Source organism: Semicossyphus pulcher, unplaced genomic scaffold (assembly GCF_022749685.1).
Source record: "Semicossyphus pulcher isolate SPU_LCO1_2020_fin unplaced genomic scaffold, fSemPul1.0.p SCAF_7, whole genome shotgun sequence".
NCBI classification, from domain to species: domain Eukaryota; kingdom Metazoa; phylum Chordata; class Actinopteri; order Labriformes; family Labridae; genus Semicossyphus; species Semicossyphus pulcher.
In genome coordinates this window covers 13141650-13163883 of record NW_027211748.1, presented here as the reverse complement: position 1 = coordinate 13163883, position 22234 = coordinate 13141650, and the positions used below count along the sequence as shown (strand labels likewise).

At 42.6% G+C, this 22234-nt stretch overlaps 1 protein-coding gene across 1 annotated transcript in view; it reads right to left on the bottom strand.

The window, feature by feature from the left end:
* Positions 1-6178: 6178 nt before the first annotated feature.
* LOC138611554 (tensin-3-like) overlaps positions 6179-22234 on the bottom strand; it is a 32852-nt gene continuing 16796 nt past the window's right edge. The window contains exons 13-27 of the mRNA XM_069684728.1: positions 19085-20308; positions 16059-16216; positions 15835-15967; positions 15622-15705; positions 12450-12582; positions 11671-12230; positions 11501-11587; positions 11267-11398; positions 9600-9695; positions 9007-9084; positions 8735-8812; positions 8330-8498; positions 8177-8245; positions 7939-7968; positions 6179-7803 (exon numbers count right to left, since the gene is read on the bottom strand). Coding sequence (XP_069540829.1) covers positions 7659-7803; positions 7939-7968; positions 8177-8245; positions 8330-8498; positions 8735-8812; positions 9007-9084; positions 9600-9695; positions 11267-11398; positions 11501-11587; positions 11671-12230; positions 12450-12582; positions 15622-15705; positions 15835-15967; positions 16059-16216; positions 19085-20308 — 3176 coding nt within the window. The 3' untranslated portion in view covers positions 6179-7658. The remainder of the gene's footprint in view (positions 7804-7938; positions 7969-8176; positions 8246-8329; positions 8499-8734; positions 8813-9006; positions 9085-9599; positions 9696-11266; positions 11399-11500; positions 11588-11670; positions 12231-12449; positions 12583-15621; positions 15706-15834; positions 15968-16058; positions 16217-19084; positions 20309-22234) is intronic.

Here is a 22234-nt window from a genome sequence, read left to right as displayed (position 1 = left end):
CCTTCAAAATATTTAATGTACTTGTGTACTAAAGTTATACTAATAATAGTAATAGTATTGTATACAATAACGTATATAGAGGTTAATGTTGTTGTCATAAGGCCAAGTAGATAATAATGCACTAGTTGCCAGTACACTCGTTTAATGGATTATCTTCAAAGCAAGTAAAAGTATAGAGTGATGGCAATGACATTAGCTCAGCTGTGACAAACTTAACATTAGAAAGACTGTAACTAGCACATTTAGGTGCCCCAGAGTTTAAAGTCGAGCTGAAACTGCATTTGAGAGTATCTAGCTTCCGTATCGTGACGTATTTCCGAGTGAAACAGGACGTGCAGGAGGAACATATCATTGGAGGGATTTGATTTGATCGTTGAGAAGTGGGCGTAGACAGACGTTCTCCACAGCGCAGCAGCTAGCTAACTGTGCGAGCGTTCTTGGTGCTCTGCGGCTAAATGTTGCAGATTGATTGGTTGAAATTGTTTGGTGCTAACTTAGGTGAGCACGCGTGAAATTTAGTTTTACTGGAAGAAAAAATGAATAGCTTTTGATATAAGAATATGAAGAAATTGATTTTCTGTATTTTTTTGGGCCTATATTGTCAAATAGATGCATAATATTACTGGGGATGTGATCTAAAAGGATTAAAATGACATTTTTCATTTCACCTCAACTTTAACACCGGACCATTCCGAACAGGAGCGGGAAGCAAAATACCACAAAAGAGGCGACACATGAGAGGATCGATAATGCAGCACAGTGAGGCTACAGATGTTTCATAAACAGGTGTATTGCTGTTTGTTGAACACTTATGCGATAGAGGATTCAGCAGAAGCCGTCTTACTTGTTTACGAAAATGCCTCATCTGCTCTTAAACCTGCCCCAAAACAAACGGTTGTGATTGGCCTGACCTGAATGGTGATGGAAATCCATCTCACTGTCGGAGGGCATGGCACACCTACAAGAGAAAATATAACATGAGTTCACAGATTTATCTGGTTCCCAGACTATAAAAAGTTCTTTACATCATTGAAAACATGATTGAAAACATTCAAGATATCTCTAGTTGAAAGTGAGCAATTATTTTTTGGTTGGGCGAACTGCCCCTTTAAACAATTGTATTAATGTGATTGAATACAAAACAAATAGCCAACTTTAGTTGAGTTTATCAGGAGCAGAGGGAATATGAAACAGCTAACTGTTGCATGATTGGAATTCCTAATCAGCACTGGCATAGTATGGTGATGTATTATGTGTCATTTTCAAAGGCCTCTCCACCTCGTGCTCTGTTAGTTTCATTTTGTTGTGTTCAGTGCAGACATTGAGAGGATAATGTTACTGTAGTGATGGGGGAAAGCATATAGTTTTATCAACTGGAGGTCTGCAGAATATGTCAGGGTAAAAAAACACTCACAAAAACCAACTCTTTTCCCTGTCCTACCTGGATTTTGGGGAAGCCAGTGGGGGTCCAGCATGTCTGTGTGTGGAGGGACATCACGTGGCAACATATTGTATGGAAGTGTGTTGGAGTAAAAGGGAAGGGGGTGGGTATGTTTAGGAATGAGACTGCCACAGATCACATGACAAGTCTGGTATGGTCACTGTTGTTCTTTTATCCCCCCTAGTCTCATGACTGTCTGTCATATAATTGCCCCTGTCTGAGGGCTTTTCAAGCAGAGTCTCATCGCAGATGAAGTGGAAGCAAATGTCTCTATTATGATTAATATGATCTTCTCTCCCTTTGATTCTGCTCAGGCTGGCAACGATACAGGGGTTTGACAATTATCCGATTATAAGTCGCGGTTTGAATGGTGGACAAAATAAAGAGCCAAAGGGCAAAGGCTACCTTTCATCTAATTCCAGGGTCGGTTAATTATTTTTTTGGAGTGGTCTGTTCGTGGAGCTGTCGTGGTCCCCATTTCTGGAGGCTTGGCCCCCGAGGCAGTCCAAGGCTGTAATTAGGCCTGAGCGAAGTGGAGGACGGAAAGAGAGGAACTCTCAGCACTCAGTCTGACAGATTGCAAAGTGCTCGGAAGTGGGCTGAGAGTGGCGCCGCTCACTTTGGGCCCTGAATCCCCCCCACTCCCAGACAGTATCACTTCCTATGTCTGTATTTCTCCGTCTCGTATAGAAACATTAGGACTTTGTACTTGTATTCACACATGTATTTACTTTTCCTCACATGTGCAAAACATATTGATTCCCATTGCGTCTCTCACTCTCTTTCAGTCACTCTGCCACTGAGCCTTGTTATTTGACAACCATAATAACTAATTTGTACGGATAGAAAGATTTTCACGTCAACATGTACTGACATTAAAGAGTGATGTTTTTTCATTCATGATTTCTTCTTCTTTTTTTTAGTGTTTCTGACCTTCAATCAAATGATTGAAATACAAATGAAATGGACATCTACACGTTTTTTATTCCTGCACAGCCATGCATCATTTTCTCACTGACACCAACACCCCATTACTCATCGTAAACAAAGACAAAATTATAGTTGGTGGAGGAGGGAATATCCCTAGCAGATGCAGGCCCTACAATGCTCCATTTATTTTATAAGTGATGGTGGCCTGCGGTCGCAAGATGTGGTTTGATGCTAAAATAAAGAGAAAAGACAGAGACTCATGACAGTCAGTTTTAAAAGCTATAGCTGTCTCTGACAGGATTAGAAACAGGAGACATTTGGGTAAACGGTAAACAAAACAATTCCGAACTTACAATAAATTGGCGTTGAATTTGATATTTGTTTCTGACAAAGATTTTCACTCCTGTTGTTGCCTGCTTTCATAAAAGCAGAAAACAGGGGGGACTAGATTCACTCAGAACACATCTCCCACCAACCTGTATCAGCTGTATAATGTGTTGTGACTTAGAGGTCATAAATATTACGATAGTTCATGAGTGAACTGGGATGAAATTTTGAAATGGACAGCCAAAGGACATGGATAAAGCCTACTGCAAAAAAGGGATAGAGTTTTTAGATAGATGGATAGACAGATAGATGTAGGCTTATTTTATTGATCCCAAACTTGAATTAAAAAACAATTTCTATCAACATCCACTTTAAGATGATTGACAGTGATTGACACCTTAATAACATCAAGGTTAGAAAGTATTAAAATGAACAGATTTAGAGCATGGCAGAATGTGAGCTCTGATGTGTCAGGCGCACGTCACTACGTCACAGGTCAGCAACCTTTGCTCTTCCACAGTTTTTTAACCATGATGTAAACACAAATCCACACGACAAAAGGGATCGCTTGACCTCACAGCTTGTTTCCAGTTCAGTGACCATGGCCTACTGAGACCCCTCAACAGCCACAGTCAGTGACATTATCTTTGAGAAGCCTGGGATAGTCATGGACAACTCTGAACTCATGCACATGCTACAGTCCAGTTAATGGGTCACCTTTTGCCACGGTCATGACAGCAACATATCCCAAACTGGTTTGGTCTTCTGTGAACTGTATGGCACAGAAATATGCAGCTTTAAAACTTTGAAATGAAATGTTTCTAAAACTAAACAATTGGCATACCTAATACTCATTAACTACTAATGATCCATTGATGGTGTTGGATTTTATATAGACCTGATGCAAACTATTTTAGGCCTGATATGAAAGCCAACAGTTAATCTCACAGGGCATTTTGAGGTTTCGGCTTCTGCTGAAAAAACAACAGGGGCCTCAAATTGTGCAGCCACCCCAGAATGCACTTTCTATTTTTGCTCCCCAACCTTTTGTTCTGCCTCAGAGGAAAGAGATGAGCTCTGCCCCTCTAATTAAGTGGCTGTAAAAACTCTGCAGAACTGGGGTGCTTGAGCATTGAGAATGAGTTCTGTCAGCCTGATAAACAGGGTCTCTCACCCCCACATTATCTGCCAAGTGAAACTTGATTGGCTTCAGCCTGCTAGAAGAGACTGTTGTAAATCTGTGAAGATTATTAGAAAGCTGGTATTTGTAGAGACAGGCATACTGTAAGTGACAGGCTTAATCAGTGTCTGTTACGGGTCCTTGCTCAGGTCAGGAATGTCGACACAATAGCAGTGATTATATTACAGCGGCTTGTCTGCGGTCGCCATGTGTAGGTTATGGGTTGGAAAATCAGCCCATCTCTACTCTGTGGCATTTTCTTGTCAGTACACTTTCCTTTATCATAAATCAGCTTTATAACAGCAAATATAAAGACATATAAATCTAGTTTGAAGGGGAATTATTTCAGTATTGAGTTAGGCTTACATAGCTCTCCCCAACTCACACACTGTTATTATCTGTGTGAAATATAGTCTCATCTGACAGGCTCCTCTGTAGTCTAATAATGTTGCCTGGCTTTCTGGACTTTCCCCGGCTTCTTTTATTTCGAGGCCACTGTGCACTAAATAACAGAGGAAGACGGGCTCTGGGCTCTCTGCAGTCACCACACCTGGGCCTTCGCTTCCTTCCTGCCCTCCCCGGGAATTCTTCACTTTCACCACCTGCAGAGGGACAGTAGTGAGAGGGGAGGAGGGAGGGTCTACCCTATTACACCTTTCCTCCCTCTCTGCAATTTTATTCCCTCTCAGCACCATTAGAGCAACCTGTCGAGGCTTGTGTGCAGGTAAAATCCTCTTTTACTGCACTTCACAAATGAGACAGTGAACACGTGTGCTGAATCTGTGCATATGTGCTGGGAAAGAAAAGCACAAATGCACTCTTGCACAAGTTCTGATCCACCTAAGTGTGTCACCACCACTATTTCACCTTTGAAGTAGAGCTGAGAAAGTTAAATAAATAAAGTTAATTTTGACTGGGGATATAAGCCACGTCACAACACCACTCCACTCATGTGCAGGTTAAAAAGTGTTGTGTTGCTAGTGTCCTCTGCTGGCAGCAAATTGAACTGAAGCATTTTATAAGACTACATTTTTCCAGCAAGCTTTCATTATTACTTTGGCATTAGGGTCATGATCTGCTTGGTATTTTGATATAAGATACTATTTGAAGACAATACAGCTAGAAACCCTGCCTGTGATTTACACTCCAATTGTTTTGGCCAGGATTTCAGACCAGGCAGGACCTGTGCATTGTGTCCGCAGACTTTCCTCCTCAAACAGCAGCCTTTCAGTAGGTCAGCCACTGGTATGTAGCCAGAAATTATCCAAACCTATAGAAACTTATTTAATATTTTAGAGACCCAAATGTATACAAAGAATCCAAATATGGACCTAAATATTAAGAAAATGTAAGCTTTATAAAATTGTGCACAATACAACAACAATGGGCCTACTTTTGTTGGATCAAGAGTCTGGGCTTTGGAAAAATCACTCAGTGTAAAACATTAGAGAGCTTCAATACAGAACTGGAAAAAATAACAGTAAAATTAGTTTGATAAATAGAGAACTACTTAGTATTACAAGGAAGTGAAACGTGTTTAAGTCACTGACTAGCTTAATAGCCGTGCTATGGCTATCAATGCAAGAAGTTTGCTAGTTAGCTTTGTTTGTTAGCTTAACATTTAGTTATGAAAAACATGGAGACAGAGCTAGCCTGTGAGCACCTCTTAAATTCACAACTTACTTCGTCGTAATTAGTTTGTTTCATCCCCGTAAATAGCTGACAAGTTCCCGTTTTTAGGGGACTATTCCTGGAGCTCCACTTGTTGCCTGGCAACAGGTCCTACCATTGGCCCGTGGCCACATTCATACATCTGCCATTTTTTTTTATGTCATGCTAACGGTGGAAAGTTCAAATGTTGTTTTAATGTTATAGGCTGCTGTTGCATTTAAGGTTGCAAATCGTAGGTTATCTGACAAATCATTATCATGTCACTGCTTCTAAATTTATCCACAATTGAAAAAACAATGAAAATAAAATACGATATGCATACTACTAATTGGATAGGAGTAAACTCCTAGCTAGCATACTGTTTGCTACCAAATGGTTGAATGCTAGCTTAAGCTGTTGACTAATCATAGCTAATCTGTTCCTCCAGATTTTCACTTTCTCTTGTATTGTCAGTGCACGTAGCTCAATAATCGAGAGCAGTTAACGATTTTCAGACAGCTTACATTCAATTAACTTCAAGCTGGAACACAGTAGTTTGACATTATATCGGCATGGAATGTGACATAAAAGGAAAATTGCCATAAGGGGAAATTCGTTCATGTGAAATTTACAGCTCACAGAGATAAAATAAATGTTCCACTTTGTTTATTTACAGAACACATCACACAATGCAATATCAATATACAAATAAACTGTTGACTTGTAACAGTTAGCATGTTATAAACAGAGGCACAGTATTGTATGAGATACATATGAGGTACAGATTATAGGTCACGATTATAAAAAGACAACAGGTGTGTAGGCCTGCATAATCAATGTAAGAACACCAACAGGGCTGTGTTGTAGTGGTAGGTCCGTCACTGAATAAAAACGCTGGCCGACAAAAACAGTTCAACAGAATCCAGTTTTATCGTCATCATCTCATAAGTCAACAGGCATTCAACTGGGGTCAAAACAGCTTTGTGTTTGCCCCAGTGTAAGTAGACCCATATTACTGGCAAATGACCCGTTTGCTTCCTCTAAGAACTTGTTAAAAATACTATTATTCCAGTATTTCTTCCTCCCCATTTAGCAGCCTGTACCTTTTTGTAATTTAAAAAATCTATAAAATTGTTTGATAGATAAGCTTTTTGGTGCTGAAACACTGCACAAATGTTTCTGGCAACGGTCCCTTCAAAAGATAGGAAAATAAAGTAAAAATTTGGCAGCTGCTAGGTAAAAGCAATTTGTCCCAACTTCCACCCAAAGTACTGATGTGTTTTCAACCAACTCATGTCAAATCAATATATATTAGGGTTTAATTAATATATTTTTCTATGGTTCCTCTCATTTCAACACACACACACACACACACACAAACATGCACACTCCAAATTAATTGTTGCTGACAGCTTCAAAAGTGGTCTTAATCACATACATCTTATGAAGAAAGTTACTGAACAGTTTCAGAGAAGCTGTATACATGCTGCACATGTACAGAAAGTTGTGGTTTAAAAAAATAAAAATTTACATTGCATAGATATAAGATAATCCTGTATGCGATGTTGCCTATACCAAAGTCCAAATGGAACATGTTTCCCACATGTTACACTGTATGTGGACAGATGCAACAGAGATGCTTCTACAATTTACAGACTGTATATAGCTTAAACAAAGTACGTTTTGGTTAAATATAAGAAAAAACAAATTACATGCAACAAGGTAGTGTTTTCTTAATTGTCCATAAATACGCATGAGTAAGAAAAGCAGCCTTTGTGTTATGTGTGTTATATACTTAATATATATGTTGAGAATGAATATATCTATCTGTATTACGGACATTACAGTAAACACATAAAAAAAGAATAACACATTTCTTATGATTTAGATGTTATATGACTACTTTACAGCTCATTTTACAGAAAATAAAAGTAACAGAGTAGAGGGTGTCCTGATGCTGGTAAATGATCATTATGTATGTAACATCCAGTAACATCCAGGGTAAATGTCCAGGTCACCCCATCTTAAGTCCTTAACATTTAGTCCTTTGTTAAGTCTTTTAGTCCTTTTTTTGTTGTTTCAGCTCTGAGTAAAAATCCATCCAGGTGATCAGCTCAGTCCGAGGCAGGCTTACTTACTCTTCTGCGAGCCAATCATCACCTTGGAAACAAAGTTGACAATGGCGCTGGCTGGCTGCTCAGGGTCATGCTCTGCAAACAGGTGACATACGTTGTCCATGGAAGTGCCAGTTTTCCTCGCCACAAAGCCAAAGATCCTGCAGAGATGGAGGAAAGCACTTAAAGGCGGCGCTTTAATATGTCTCTAACTGACCATGAAAATTGACTTTAAAAATAAGTCCTCTGATGCTATTCTGGTTATAGCAATTAAAAAAACACAACAATTTACTTACTTAGCTGAAGGGTAGCCATCTTTTTTCCACCTGTAAGCAGAGAAAATAGAATAATAATGTTGGCTTAAAAAAAACGTATTCATACATACTCCCACCTTCATACCCAAACTAGCAGTGACTGTAATATCTCAAATATATTTTGAAAGAGCAGGCCATGACAGGTTTGCCTAACAATAGCCATAGCCAGAACTCTGTACCTTAATGCAATGTGTTAAACTTTGAAATCACCAATACTCACTTTCTATCTTGAGGGTCCAAAGCACAAAATATGACTGTATTGACATTGTAATGCCTCCTGAAAAACAGCCTATAAAGAGACAGGTGGGGGGTTATTGTAACATATAAAGTAACTGTGTTTTGCATGGTGTACATATGCCTTTGTGACACTCACTTCCTCTGGTTGTCAGTGAGGGTGATTCCCTGGGAAGACACCTTGAAGTGGACTACAGTGGAGGTTGGTGAAGGGTTGGAGTTCAGAGTCATACTCGTGGCTTTCTGCACCGCCTGGACGCCTGTTAGTGACTCCATCTCCACAGAGCACAGGTACCACACGTTGCAGGCTGCAGGAGCACACAAAGGCAAATTACACTGTGATCACAACTGTGCAAATAGAGCAAGTGTATTTAGTGACTCAGCGCATAATAACAGGGCAAGGAAAAATGTGCGGATAAGCGCGGATCACTCAATTCCAAAAGCGTCACACAATTGCACACAAGAATTATGTAAGTGTTTATGTACGGTGGCATCATTGCTTTGTAATAATGTCTATTTACAGGAAATGATCTTAGATGCTTACCTGCTCCCTGTTTCAACAGCTCAGCAGCGGAGTTGGTGACTGATAGTGAGGTAGTCTCCACAACATCTTCAAGAGGATCTATGAACAAGAAAAGAAAACACCTCAGTGAGATTATGTAGTGACAACCACAATACATCAACAAATTAAATGACCAAATGGCCAGACAGCTGAGCAGACAGACCAACCACGAAAGCTAAATAATGTTTATTTTCTGTTCTGACCATAATCTTGTGCTATAAAATTAGGTCTGTGACTGCGTTTTGAACGTTTACCTCTGTCAGGTATGATGAGTTTGCACGGCAGGGCCAATGGAGTGATCGAATGTTGGCAGACCAGCGCGGTTAAACTTCCTGAAAAAGAATAAGATATCAAATCAATATTACTGTGAGATTAGATTCTTTATTGCCTCATTAATTGCTTAAAGTTATTATAATAGACTGAAAGAGCGTGCACAATTTCTTCTCTTGTTCTTCTATTGTCACGTACATATAATTTGTATACTGTTTATTTAAAGAGGAAAAGACACAAAAAAGCAAATAAAATGATGATTAATTAAATTATTAACTATCATAGTTTAGAAAACGTACTTATATTCATTCATAAAAACATGCATAAAAGCAAGAAACTACAAGTCAGGAGAGAAAAATACCCTCCTTCCTGTTTAAAAGGACGAGAGAAAACATGCCAAAAAAAACAGAAAGCTTTGGATAAAACTCCAAGTGCATTAATCGAGCCTGACACACCAGAAGAGGGCAGTGTGGCGCATGGAGTCTTTCAATTCGGTGCAGTGTAGCTAAACACCCAGCAGCTGTCACTGTTGTCAACCAGCTGTGAAGGGAAAGGTTTAAATAAAGTTTGTACTCACCAAAGTAGGGCTCATTTGGACAACCCTTCAACCGCACTCCTTTCTGAGTACACTCAATCAGGAAGTGGCGAACCAATTCATTGGAAAGATCCCCTCCTAATAGAAAACAAAGGACAGAAAGACATAAGAGTCTGTTGTAGCAAAACTTTACTCCATTGATTTTTTTGAACTAAATAACAGCTTCAAACTTTTATCATAGTACAACCTTTAATTTCCCAGCCTTAAGGAGTTACATAAAAACATTCAATCTCTCTGGAGATTAACTGGATTATGATTCAACAGAAGCGCCTCTGAAGGGGCAGGAGGAGTCTACGTGAGGAATGTCTTGACACAAAAGCTATGAGAAAGACCCGCTCCTTAAGGTGGGTTGGGTTTCACACTTATAAGGAACCACAATGCCCTAAGCCAAAAGTGCGGGGAAGGACCGTGTCGTGATGTCACCACAGGTGTCGTTGGACCGCAGAGGGGTGAACGCAAACAAAAGGACAGGTGTGAGTGGGAGGTAAAAAATAAAAGGGTCGAACTCTGTGGTGGGTAGCTGCAGGAAGGGCAGAAGGGCATCCTTTGTGCCCTCTTTTGTTGACAAAAAATATCATTTACAAACTGTCCAACTTGATTCTGATACACATTGTGTGGGATTTAATGTCATCTGAGCTTGTTTTCATTAGAAAAGTCATGTGTGAATCTCTCAATCATTCTTTGTTGTACTGTTGAAATACGGCCAGAGAATGTTTGGCTAGATTCCTCTAGCAACTTCATCTTTCCAAAATATCCCTCCCACGTATTTTCCGAGCATGCTAAACAAAAACATTAGGAATAACCAGACAGCCTGTTTTGACCCCGGTCCCTGGATATTACATCGATATCAGAGAGTGTTATGTGGGGCAGAGAGCTTCCCGTGAAAAGGCCCTGGGATCAGAGTAGGCTTATGGACCCGGCACATCCTTTGTTAGGGGGTGAAACATTAGCTGGACATCTAAGACTATCAGGCAAAAGGGCTCTGTTTGGCTTCACCGTGCTGATGCCCAGGAGAGAAACACAGAGTGAGGAGCTCTCACACACAAACACAGGCAGGGTCTCTCAGGTTCCAGCATGAAGGTGAGTACAGTGGGCTGTAACTGTAGATGTCTTTGTGTGTGATTGTGTGATGTATGATTCCCAGAATGCCGGTACTACTGGACCGATCTGTGATATCAAAATACACTTATGTCCTTTCTTTTCTGTGCTGAAATGAAAAGTTTGATACCAAACTCATGTCTGTGTGTTCATTATTGAGCTAGAGCGGATTTTTGGGGTAGCCATGACGACTAGAAGCAGTGTGAAAGTAGCCAAGCACTTTAAAAATAACTATGCATGTTAAATGTTTGGTTTAAAATCTAATCGTTGTTCTAAGGTTAACTTACATGTTGTAACATGCTATTTATTTGTTTATCCTCAAGAGACAGCTTTACTATGTAAACCTCTTAAATTGACCAGCGAAGTCAGCAATTTACTCCAGCTTCAAGTCTTTATGCTAAGCTAGGCTAACCAGATCCAAACTTTAGCTTTATAGTCAACGCACAGACATCACAGTGGTATAAATGTTCTTGACCTAACTGTGCCTAGTGCTATCTCCAATAAACTAATGCTATTTTAAACCAACCATTTGTCCTCCAAATCTATCGTACCTTTCTTAGTCTGCTGGAGAACCGAGGGTGGAGGTGTAGCCACCTTCATTGCCAGTCCATAGGCCCCTCTGAATGAATGACTGTCCCGTACAATGAAGCAGCCAGGCTCCTTGTCCTTCAAGACTGAAATGGCTGAGTGAAGAGAAACATAATCATCAAGCGGCAGTAAAATTCTAAGAAAAGTTTGTTTTCGTTTTTATTAGCCTAGAACAAAGGTGGACACTGTAGGCCTACCTTGATCCCTTGAGATGTCTGGCTTGTACCAGAATTTGGATGTGTCCTGCACAAACTTTACTGTAACCTGCTTGCTGGCCAGTACATCTGGAAAACAAACAATTATCAGCCAAATAAAGTAGTAGGAGTATTCATGCGGTTGTAAGCTTCAGTAGGGACCTGGAGCTTACCTGGCAGAGGTGATGCTGTGCCCGGTATCTGAGATGAGAGATCAGGTAAAACATTGGGGAAGGGTATGCTCAGGGAGCTCCCACTGTGGGGACTCGAGAACCCACTGAGGGCTGGAGACGCTGTGCCCAGCGAATGCTCCCCGTCCGACACCCTCTTCTTCTCAGGCAGAAGTGGTGGCTGCATCTGGGGCAACTGTGACTGATTCCGCCCATCCATGGCGGTCAAAAGTTCCCTGTCCATGCCTCCGTTTCCCATCAGAGAGGAGGTGGAGTTCGGACAGTCTGAGCCATAGCCGAGACCTGAGTCATCCTGCTCGTCAAAGCTTTGAGCAGGACTGCGGCTGAGAGCGTAGCGAGCCATGCAGCTTCGCTGGCTGCTGCGAGGAGAGCTGTGGGCGTTGGGGGCAGGGTGGATGTGGGGGTGGTGCAGGGGAGGAGAGTGGTGGCCATAGTCTATTGACATGGTATGCTGTACAGGTTGTCTGGCAGAGGAGTAGCTGCTCAGAGAGGAGTGGCGGCTCAGGACGGGATGCTCTGGCCAAGACGGGTTGATTGTTGAACTGAAGTCAAGACAAAAACAAATGTCATAAAAATATAGAAAATAAAACATCTACCGCCATTTGTTAATTCTCTTCAGTTGGTTTACATGCTCCCTATATTTCATTATATTGTTTTTTTAATGACCAAATTGAAAAAGTGCACAAAAACTTTTTTAATATAATGAATAGAAAAATGTCAAACCCTGTGATTGACTGGCGATGGATAGGACAAATCTGTACCTGTCTGTCCGCTGAAGGGTCCCAACAATAGCGGCCGAGTGTGTACCACTTAGCGTCCTGTGGCAATTGATGGAAGCGTCTGGTAAACCGTCAACTCCAACATGACTGATCATCTCTGAATATCCCCGGGGTTCTGTTTGAGAGCAAGAAATCTGAATTAAAGCACTTTTATCAATGATATTCACAGTCAGATGCTGTTACTGTGGCACAGAATAAACTAAAAAGGTTCAAATAAGCCCAATTTTTCCTGCTTCATTGCATGATTCTGGATAACAGGCCATGGAGTGGAGAAAACTCCCTTAGGGAAGAGCTCTGGGTTCTTTCCAGAAACAAACAATCAATATCTGGGTTGAAATGAAATGTAATCTGTCCACATGGCCTTAAACTTGGTCATCAATCTTTCTAAGAACCCCTGCTACAACCAGCCAAGTCAACAAATCAGACTGCAATGCATCTACAAATGAAAAGCCTGCTGACATAATTATCTAAAAGCTTTATTTTATTCCCGTCACAGCCTGGAGTCAGTAACAGCCCTGAATCGAAGCTCCTATTCCAACCCAGGCTTTACTGCCAGGTTTTCTCTGGGTTACTTTCACTGCAATGAAAGGTACAAAGCTGAAAGAGTTGCTGGCTTTTTCTTTCCCCCTATTTCCCCTCTGTGCACACAGAGGCACTTTCACAGGGGAAGAAAAGTTGTTGTGTGTCATGCCTTCTGACCCACAGTAACCATGGAGATGTGGCAGGACTGAATGTGGTGTCTGAGGTGGTAAGAGGCACAGCATGAGAATAAATCTGCTCCCAGGCCCTACAACCTCCTGACATACTGTAGATTACTATGAAAGCAAGTCTGGAAGAGGTCAAAGTGAAATGACACTGAAGGTAAAGGTTAGGTTCATGAAGCGTTATCCATATATGGGTCGTTCCTGGCATGTGCAATCTTCTGTGAAACACACCAAAAAAAACCGCTCACTTTATTGAAGTTGTTTGGGGACATCGGTTGTACTATTTAAATATGAAATAGTTTTGGACCAAAAATAAAAATAAAATGAACTTGAATTTAGTTCTGACGGTGTTGCATGATAAAACCCTGTTTTTTTGCCCAAATATCCTCCAAATTTGTAGTTTTTATAATATACCTCTTATTGTATTTGATTTATTTTATGTATTCTTACTTTTATACTGTATTTACTACTTGCTATTTTGTCTTTGTGATGCTGCAACAGCAGAATTTCCCTTCTGGGGATCAATTAAAGATGATCTTATCTCACAATTGAACCACAACAATGCGATACTGCTTGCAAATTAAACTCTGAATGTTACGGTTACCCCTTCTTTTTTACACCGGACTCTCTGCAGTCTACACCATCGTTAGGTTGCATTGTTTACCCTGTGAATTGTCCATTCAGGGCGTGTTAAGCTTATATTCTATGATCTGATTCCACTCGTGTTAACCCTAAACTTTCACATTACATTTCTTTTTTTAAGTTTTAAGAATAGCTTTCATGAAGCAACAAATTCAGCTTGTCAGAGACATTATTGTGCACTATTAGCTCCTTTGATGTCTTCAATTCTACTCTTGCTCAGAGGCATCTCTGTCTTTCAACGGTCAGTCTGGTGGGACTATTGTACAGCATTTTGTTTTGTTTTTTTGTCCACAAAATATCATGGTTGGTAGAGGATTCTCTACAAATTACTAGCGTTAAAGCCAATTCTAAAATATAGAGGAGAACCCGGAGTAGACCCAGAGCCCGCTGGAGGGATTATATATTCCACCTGGCCTGGGGAACGCCTCCAGATCCCTCAGGAGGACCTGGAAAACATTGCTAGGGAGAGGGATGTCTGGACTAACTTCCTTAGCCTGCTGCCACCAAAACCTGGCCCAGGATAAGCGTAAGAAAATGGATGGATGAAATATAGAGTAGCTCTCTCAGTCTTCTGATTGTAACCAAGAAAGCTTTTGTTTTAGGCCGATTGTGAAACATGTAAATGTAGTGTACATCAGCAGAGATTGACTAAAGAAATTCTCTGTGATGGTTCTGTGATAGAAATTGAGTTAAACAAAAATGAGAGTCTAGACAAGTCTACATATTTTGGTGCGTCAACCCTTTCCATCTCTGAGAATCTCATATCTAGGGCGTGTTCCACCTCAGATAAACACCACAGGGGAAAATATCATACAAAAAGAAAAAAAAGGTCCAGTTTTTAAATAACAACACTGTTATGTCTAAAAAAAAAAGAAGTCTCCTCAGGCCGTGACCACGCAAACATTCTCCAAAAACCAAACATGGAGGGCAGAGACGGGTTAGGAATCTCCCTGCTTTAGCCTTCATGAGACGTCTTTGTTTTCAGTCTCTGTCTCAAAACCGCTGAAATTCCACAAACAACAATGTCACCATTATTAGGTAAAGCTAGGGGGACCTGAAATAGCTCTGTTTTAATGAGATAGTGGATCCAACACACATAAAAGAAGACTCTTGCAAACACACTTCTTTAGTTGTTTAGGGGGGAAAACACACAAGTACGCTGATGGAAGTATTCGGAAAACAATGAAAACAGTCATGTTGTTTTGTGATCTTTGTGGCAACTATTTAACTTGTTAACATGTTTAAATAGGCTTATAGGAAGGTCAAATTATCCATTATTTTTAGTTCACCATGGAATATTTCTGTATTTTACTATATACACACAGTTAAAGAGGGGGTATTATGCTGTTTCACATTTTAAGACATATATGATTTTAAAGTGTTGGATGTCCACACTAAACGTGGCTGAATTTTCAAATCTGTAGGTTAAAGTATGTTGAAGTAATCCCCAGGCTTCTCAGCTCAGTCTGCAGGCTGCTGTGAACACCAGGTTTCAGGGAGTTTTTTCTACATGCTGCACTTTGTGACCTCGGCAGGCTTTGTAGAGCTGGCCAATCAGAAGAAAGTGGGCTTGTAGGGGCTGTATGAGGGCCTGCACAGAGCACCAGCGTGAGGAAAATGTTTTTTTAAACTGTAAATTATGCTAAGCTACTCCACAGGTATCACAGAGTGACATGAAGCTTGAAATTAGCATAATACCACCTCCTTAAAATAATTTCCATTATTTATTTTTAAAATGAAGCTGCTACATTTAAAGAGAAAGGCCAAAAACTGCCTTTAGTTTGCTTTTCGAAGAGATTTGAACCTACCGTGATCCGTCCTGTAGCCTCCATAAGACTGCATGCTGGGAGATGGTGTTTGCCTGAGCTGAGTGAATTCGGACAGATTTTTCACTGAAAACACAAAAGAAACAACGATGAGGACTTTTAATCAAACCTTGGAAAAACAAAACAGGTTGCAAATACTAAAAGAACGCTATAGAAAATGTATTTAGCATGTCGCAGGAAGCATACAGCACTTACCATAAGGTGTTGGAGGAGAGATGGGGAAGGCAGGAGTGGGTGGGGTCATGTCACTCCCGGCCTCGACCCCACTGTCCATGTCAGGTCCCTGAGCCCTGTAGTCTGCACTGTCACTCCTGTACAGCATGTGAAGCTGCAACAAACACATACATGTTACCATCAATGCAGAACAGAACAGGAAAAAGCAACATAAACAGATCAAGATACACCTAGGCTGTATTTACCTGGGTTGGTGGCACACAGGGGGAATATGTCCGCTGACCCCTGTACTCTTCTGTCACACCCCAGCCTGAGTTACAGAAGCCTGGATGATCCGTGACATCAATTCCTTGGCGACTCAGACTCCGCACGACACCCACCCGGGTCTCACTGGACTGGACAGCTGGATACACACAGGTAGACAGAAGCAAGGAGATCATTAACAGATTTACAGGGATCAACAAATTCAAGGAAGTAAAGGACACAGAAAAAGGAAAACAAAGCGACCTTTGGAACCTTTTAGGAAGATCTCTAGAATACAGTGTCTCCTTCTAGTGAAAGTACGATTGAAAGGCCCTCTACTCTGGAAATTAAGGCATTATAGACTGGGGTTGGGCAAAATGCGTGACAAACTTATTTTGGACACAATACTTAGAACGTTTATTAGTTTTAAATTCAACCAAACTGAACTGTGCGCTCTGATAACAACACTTTAATTTAGTCTGTCCACAAGCACCGCACCGCTAACCCCCAGGACGCTGCCTACAGTCATGTTATGAGAGGACAGCTGAGGAATGCCAGGGGTCCGGAGGGTGTGGCATGTGTGTGTGTGTGTATGTGGGGGGTCAATGTTGTGACTACTGTGATGAGTGCCGCCACTCAGCACCAGGCTGTTAATTTGAGCCCTCCCAGCGAGCTGTGACCTCTCAGCCCTGAAGAATGCTAATGGTGCAGAAGTGCTAATGCCCCGGATCATTATTCACTCTGTCTGGAGCGAGTGTGGATGACACATACGGATGTTTCTCCTCTTTCATTACTTAATGCTTTCAATAAGGTATTATATAAATGTGTTCAACATTGATCCAGACTGTGTCATCGCTTTTGTGTGTGAGCAAGAGTCATGAGACAGGCGAGCGTGGATCTGAACGGTCCGGCCTGAACAGAGACAAACTCTCGTCCTCCCTAATGAGTCACTTTGAGTCTGTAACCTAATATACCCTCAAGAGAAGGGCTGGGCAGATAAATACAGTATTGTGATGCTTCAGAGGGTTGGCTTTACCATTTACACTGTATGTGACAACTCTAGTTGTATCAGGCTGTTGCAAATCAAAGAAGAGGACTGCTTTAAGGCAAGTTGAGATTGACAGCACCTCCTACCTCTGTTTGAGAGCCCAAGTTCCCTTGACACAAAAACATCCCTCCCTCTTACAGTGAATTAAGCAGAAATGTGTTAAACAATGACCAAATGGACTGAAATAAAAACAACATGCAGGCCTGGTGACATCATGATCACAAGCAGAAAGAAAGCGTGGCTGGTCTAGTTGCTGGGTGCAAACTTAAAAGCAAACAACTCCTTACTTCCTACAGGTTGTTTCCAAATTAGCACAGTTCTACAGCCGTTAGCATTTGTTTCTTGGAATGATGCTTCTGTGTAGTTGATATGCACAGACAGGTACGCTTTTGGAATCAAATGGAAAAAAACTGTAGCCTCCGGGCTCACTTGTTCCTCTCTTGGAAATTCCTCAGGCCTCCCCATCCTGTACCCCCCTCCCGCCCTGCAACCACATGTGCACGCTGGAGTGTGATTCAAGGACTGCTAACAACCAGACAGCTCTCTGCCTCACTGGTTTTCAGCTTTAGAAATCACTGCTCAGTGCTATTGCTCCTTTTATGATTTTTTTGGCTTTTGCCTTTCTTTGATAGGAGAGCTGAAGAGAGACAGGAAACGTGGGGAGTAGAGAGTGGGGGGTGACATGCACCAAATGATCGTCAAATCGGGAGTCGAGCCTGCGATCAGTGCGACGAGGACTGTAGCCTCTGTAGCCTGCTCTACCAGCTGAGCTACACCAGCGTCCCTTTGTGAATATTTTTAAGTCAGTTGTGCAAAAGTTTATAAGCAGAAAGGATGAGCAGAAATCGGATATGAAACATGTCCAAGCTTCATAGCATGGAAGACAGATAGTGATCAACTTTGTCATATTTTTCCAATTAATTTTACAGTGACTGAAACATATTCTGTGAATTTTGCATTGTTTGAAGATCACAGACTGCATCCTTTAACTTTAGTGATCTACCATAGAAATAAGAGTCATTAAGTGCAAAGAAAGAAAATACCTTGGATGGTTGGAAGCGTAAAGAACTTGAGAATAAGAGAGCTTCAATAGGAGATAAAATCGGGAAAATTGTGAGTGTCTTTTGTCTGTTTCTCTACACAAAGCAAAACGCACTCAGTCTGTGGGAAGCACAACTTTTAGGACTTTGATTTAGTGAATATCTATATTTCAATCTCTCCAATCAAACACTGGGAGACGGCCATGTTCAGAGAGGCCGATGACAGCTGCTCTCCCTCTCTTCATGTAACGTACTGATCCTCGAGTCAGATAGCTCTGCAGACAAGTCCGGACGGCGCTCTATCCTCAGAAACATACCGAAAACATCTGAAAAGCTGGCAACAACCCTGCTATTTCTGCCACTAAAACACGCCAGGTGGGAGAGGGAGGGAGGGGAGGTGTGCTCTGTGGAGTTAACTCTGTCGTGGAGGAGAAGGGAAGCTACTCTGCTCTGAGATAAGGGCTGCAAATATCCAGTGCTTTCATATATATGGTTTAATATCTAATCTGTGGATTATCTGTGGATCTTTTAGTCTATAAATGTTTTTAAAAAGGTATCACAATTACAGATTTACAACTCAAAATCAGTGATCACATCTTCAAATTGCTTCATTTGTCAAACCAAGAGTGATAAATGACAAAGAAAAGCAGCAAATCTTTACATTTAAGTCGTTGGAAACAGCAAATGTTTAACATTTCTACTTAAAATGACTCAAAAAAGAAGTAATCAATTATCAAAAATGTTGGCAATTAATTTTCTTTCAATCAATTCATTGACTCCATCTAAAACATTCCTTTCATTTCGCTCTTACTGCTGATATCCTGCCGACATTTCTAGCAACAATTCAGGTCTTATAACGACTGTCACACTTTTCTTATAAACGCCCACACGTCCATACTTCCACCACCACCACCACAACCAGACTGTCTGTCTATCTTACCTGTCTGCTGTGTGTTTTTCGGGCCTGCTGCGTTATTATCGCTGAATCTGACATCGATGCCGTTCGAGCATTTGCCGACCGATCCGTTAACTTGCGTCCCGCCGTTCCTCTTCATGGAGCTGCTTTGGTTCGCTACCGGCATGAATGTGGGATCCAGGTCCATGATCAGCTGGTTGAGCTGGTCGATGGAGTTGTCAATGTCCATGGTCAGCGACTTGAACTCCTCATCGCGTTTGTTGTTGTTGTTATTGTTCATCGTTGCCTGTTCCTTGTGAGGCGCGGTGTTTCTCAGAGCATCTGTCGTCACTCCTCTCGTCGGGCCCTGTGCTTCAGTGGGCATGCTCGTTTTGGGAGGACTGCTCGCTTGCTTGTTCCCTGTGTATCTTTCTGTCCCGTTTCCATCTTCAGGCATGTAGATAAACTGTTCTGCAGCGACCATCTGCTGCTGGCGGACCCAGGACTGTGTGGAATAGCTCCCCTGTCTGTACACGTGCTTCTTGGGTATAGACGCACTGCTGGGATTGGAGGAAGCCACAGAATTGCTCCTGGAGCTCAGACAGCCTCTTTTAGCCTCAGCGTAGGCTCTCTCATACTCCTCCATGGGAGGGGGCGCAGGCTGGTGGATGTGGTGCAGGCTTTGGTTTTGCTGCTCCTCTCCTCCTGGACTCCCAAAACCATCCGACAGCAGGGAGTTCTGGCTGCTCTTATGGCAGGAGGACGACAGGGTCCCTAAGCTGTCCACACTGTGCAGGTCATGCCCTGTAATGACCTCATCATCCAGGATGTCTGTCTCCCTCTCTCGGGGTCTAGGGTCTCCGTTGATGTGCACCTGCACCGGGACAATCTGTTGCACGCCCACTCTAGGGCCTTGATCATCCATCGCCTCCAGAGAGGGGTCCTCAAGACCGAATCCACTTAAAAGGCGCTTTAGTTGGACTTTCTCCTGCGGGCTGGGGCCCTCTTTCGGCTTGATGGTGCTGGTGTTGGAGGTAGTGGTGGTGGTGGTGACAGGTGCGGGTCTATCCGCCCACAGAGAAGTGCTAGACAGGCCTGAGTCGCTGCTGACGGAGAGGGCGTGGTCGCTGTGGTCAGGGCTAGAGGTGGCGGAGGTGGTGCGGGCCCCTCGGCCCAGCGTGGCCTCTACTCCTCCTCCTCCTCCTCCTCCGGCGCTGGGGCTCCTCTTGTTAGCCGCTTTGTCCTGGGTTAGGCCTTGAGAGCGTGGCGCTGCAAAATAGAAGAGATGCAGCGCTTCATACAGTCAGCTGGTATGGGCACACGAACACACAGAGACACACAGACTCACGCAGACGAACACAAACGGCACAAAACCACAGACGAACATGCAGAGTCCTGTTGTCCCATATACTCCATCATTCAGAATCTGTTACTGAGAACAATCACACCTCACCTGACAGACAGTACAAACAGATATCACACTACAAGAACTAGAACATTAGTACAGTGACATGATGTGAGATTAAGCACCTATTAATGTGGCAAAAGGAGGGTTTTTATCTAACACAATGCTTGTTTTTGAGCAAATATATTCAGATAAACTGTCAAGGTGCAGCAGACAAACTATTCCTCATGCTTATCAGGTTATATAAGAGATGTTAAGTCGCTACAAGAGTCAGACGGCCGTGAATCTGCAAAGTCTGACCCCTGCATTCCTCACCCCGCTGTGATTAAGCCTCCCTACTCCCTCTCCCCTGCCCCTTGACCCCCAGCATATGTCCAAACAACCTCCTTAATCCTCACAAGTAAAAAAAGGCAAAACCACAGAAGTCTGTCATTTTTGCAGGGCAGAGTCCCATCCCTGACAACAAGAAAAGTTAAGCCTTTGTGGACTTACGCAGAAGAAAAGCTGCAGAAGAAGAAGCACATGGGAGCAGCGCTGCCAAGTTAAGTAAAACTTGCTGTTTCACTGTCACTCTCCCTCGTCCTCAACAAAAGAGAGCTGGAACATGACCCCTACGCTCCTCCCGCAGTCTACCGCCTTAAGTGCTTGCCTTTCAGTCAAACCATGACTGGAGGATCTGAATACCAGACACGCATGATAAAAGCCCCCTCCTCCTCCTCCTCCTCCTCCTCCTCCTCCTTCTCTCCAAAAGCTCCTGTATGTATAGTTGCCCCCCTCCCGCTCACACAAACACACCAGTTGAACCAGCATCCGGCCTTGAGCAGCCTCTGCTCGGGCCTCTGTGCAGGTCAGATCCAGTGGGAGTTCGCCCAACAAATCCTTGTTGTAACATTCCTTCTGTAAGGTGCAAGCATGTTTTAAGACAGATGTTTCCCCTCTTCCTCAGCACTGTCATCGTTCTGCCTCTCCTTTCCTTTCCCTCCCCCTCATGGACACTCATCTGCCTCACAAGGAAAAAAAATCTCTTACCTTCGCTGCAATTGCCAGGTAAGCACACAAGACAATCCCAGTCTCAGGTAAAACTAAATCTGAAGAAGAGAAGAGGCAGCGCAGAGACACGAGAGCCGACATGGCTTTCAAGCAGCAGATAATGCTCAGGGTCAAATCAAGAGTGTTGGTATAAGTTGGCCCTGCTTTCTTCCTCTGCTGAGAAGGTGAGAGTGTTTGCACTCCACACAAGGGGGGACCTTGAGATCTCCAAATAAGGGCAGAGGAATGTAAACAAGTGAGGCGGGGCTTAAGGGTGGAGGCGGGGTCGGAGGAAGAAAAGTAACCCGACCTCTTGCCCTGCATTAGGGGACTACCCCGCTGTGGAGAGCAAGGGGGGAAAAAACGAGGGAAGAAAGAAAGAGCGGGCGGCCCCGGAGAGGATCAGAGAATGAAAACAACATTCCTGCAGCTCCAGACTTTTTCTCTCTGTAAAAAGACACTTTTTAATTAAAGCAATCCCTGCCTTCTACTTGCTGCTCTGGGCAATTTTCACAAAAAGCGGCAGCCAAGCTGTTTTTCTCTCACTGTTGTGTGTCATGAAATTGCATGCCTGCCGCCCCTCGTGTACAATATCGGCGAGAAACAGATGTGCTGTCCGCTCAATTATGGGGTTCAACAATTGTTTTTAAAACAGTTCACCTATCGGGGCTACACTGGCATTAACAAAGCCATGACTGGTAAACCAAGTATGTTCTGAACTTATGAAATGCAGTCAAACCCTTTATATCGAGCATTCATGT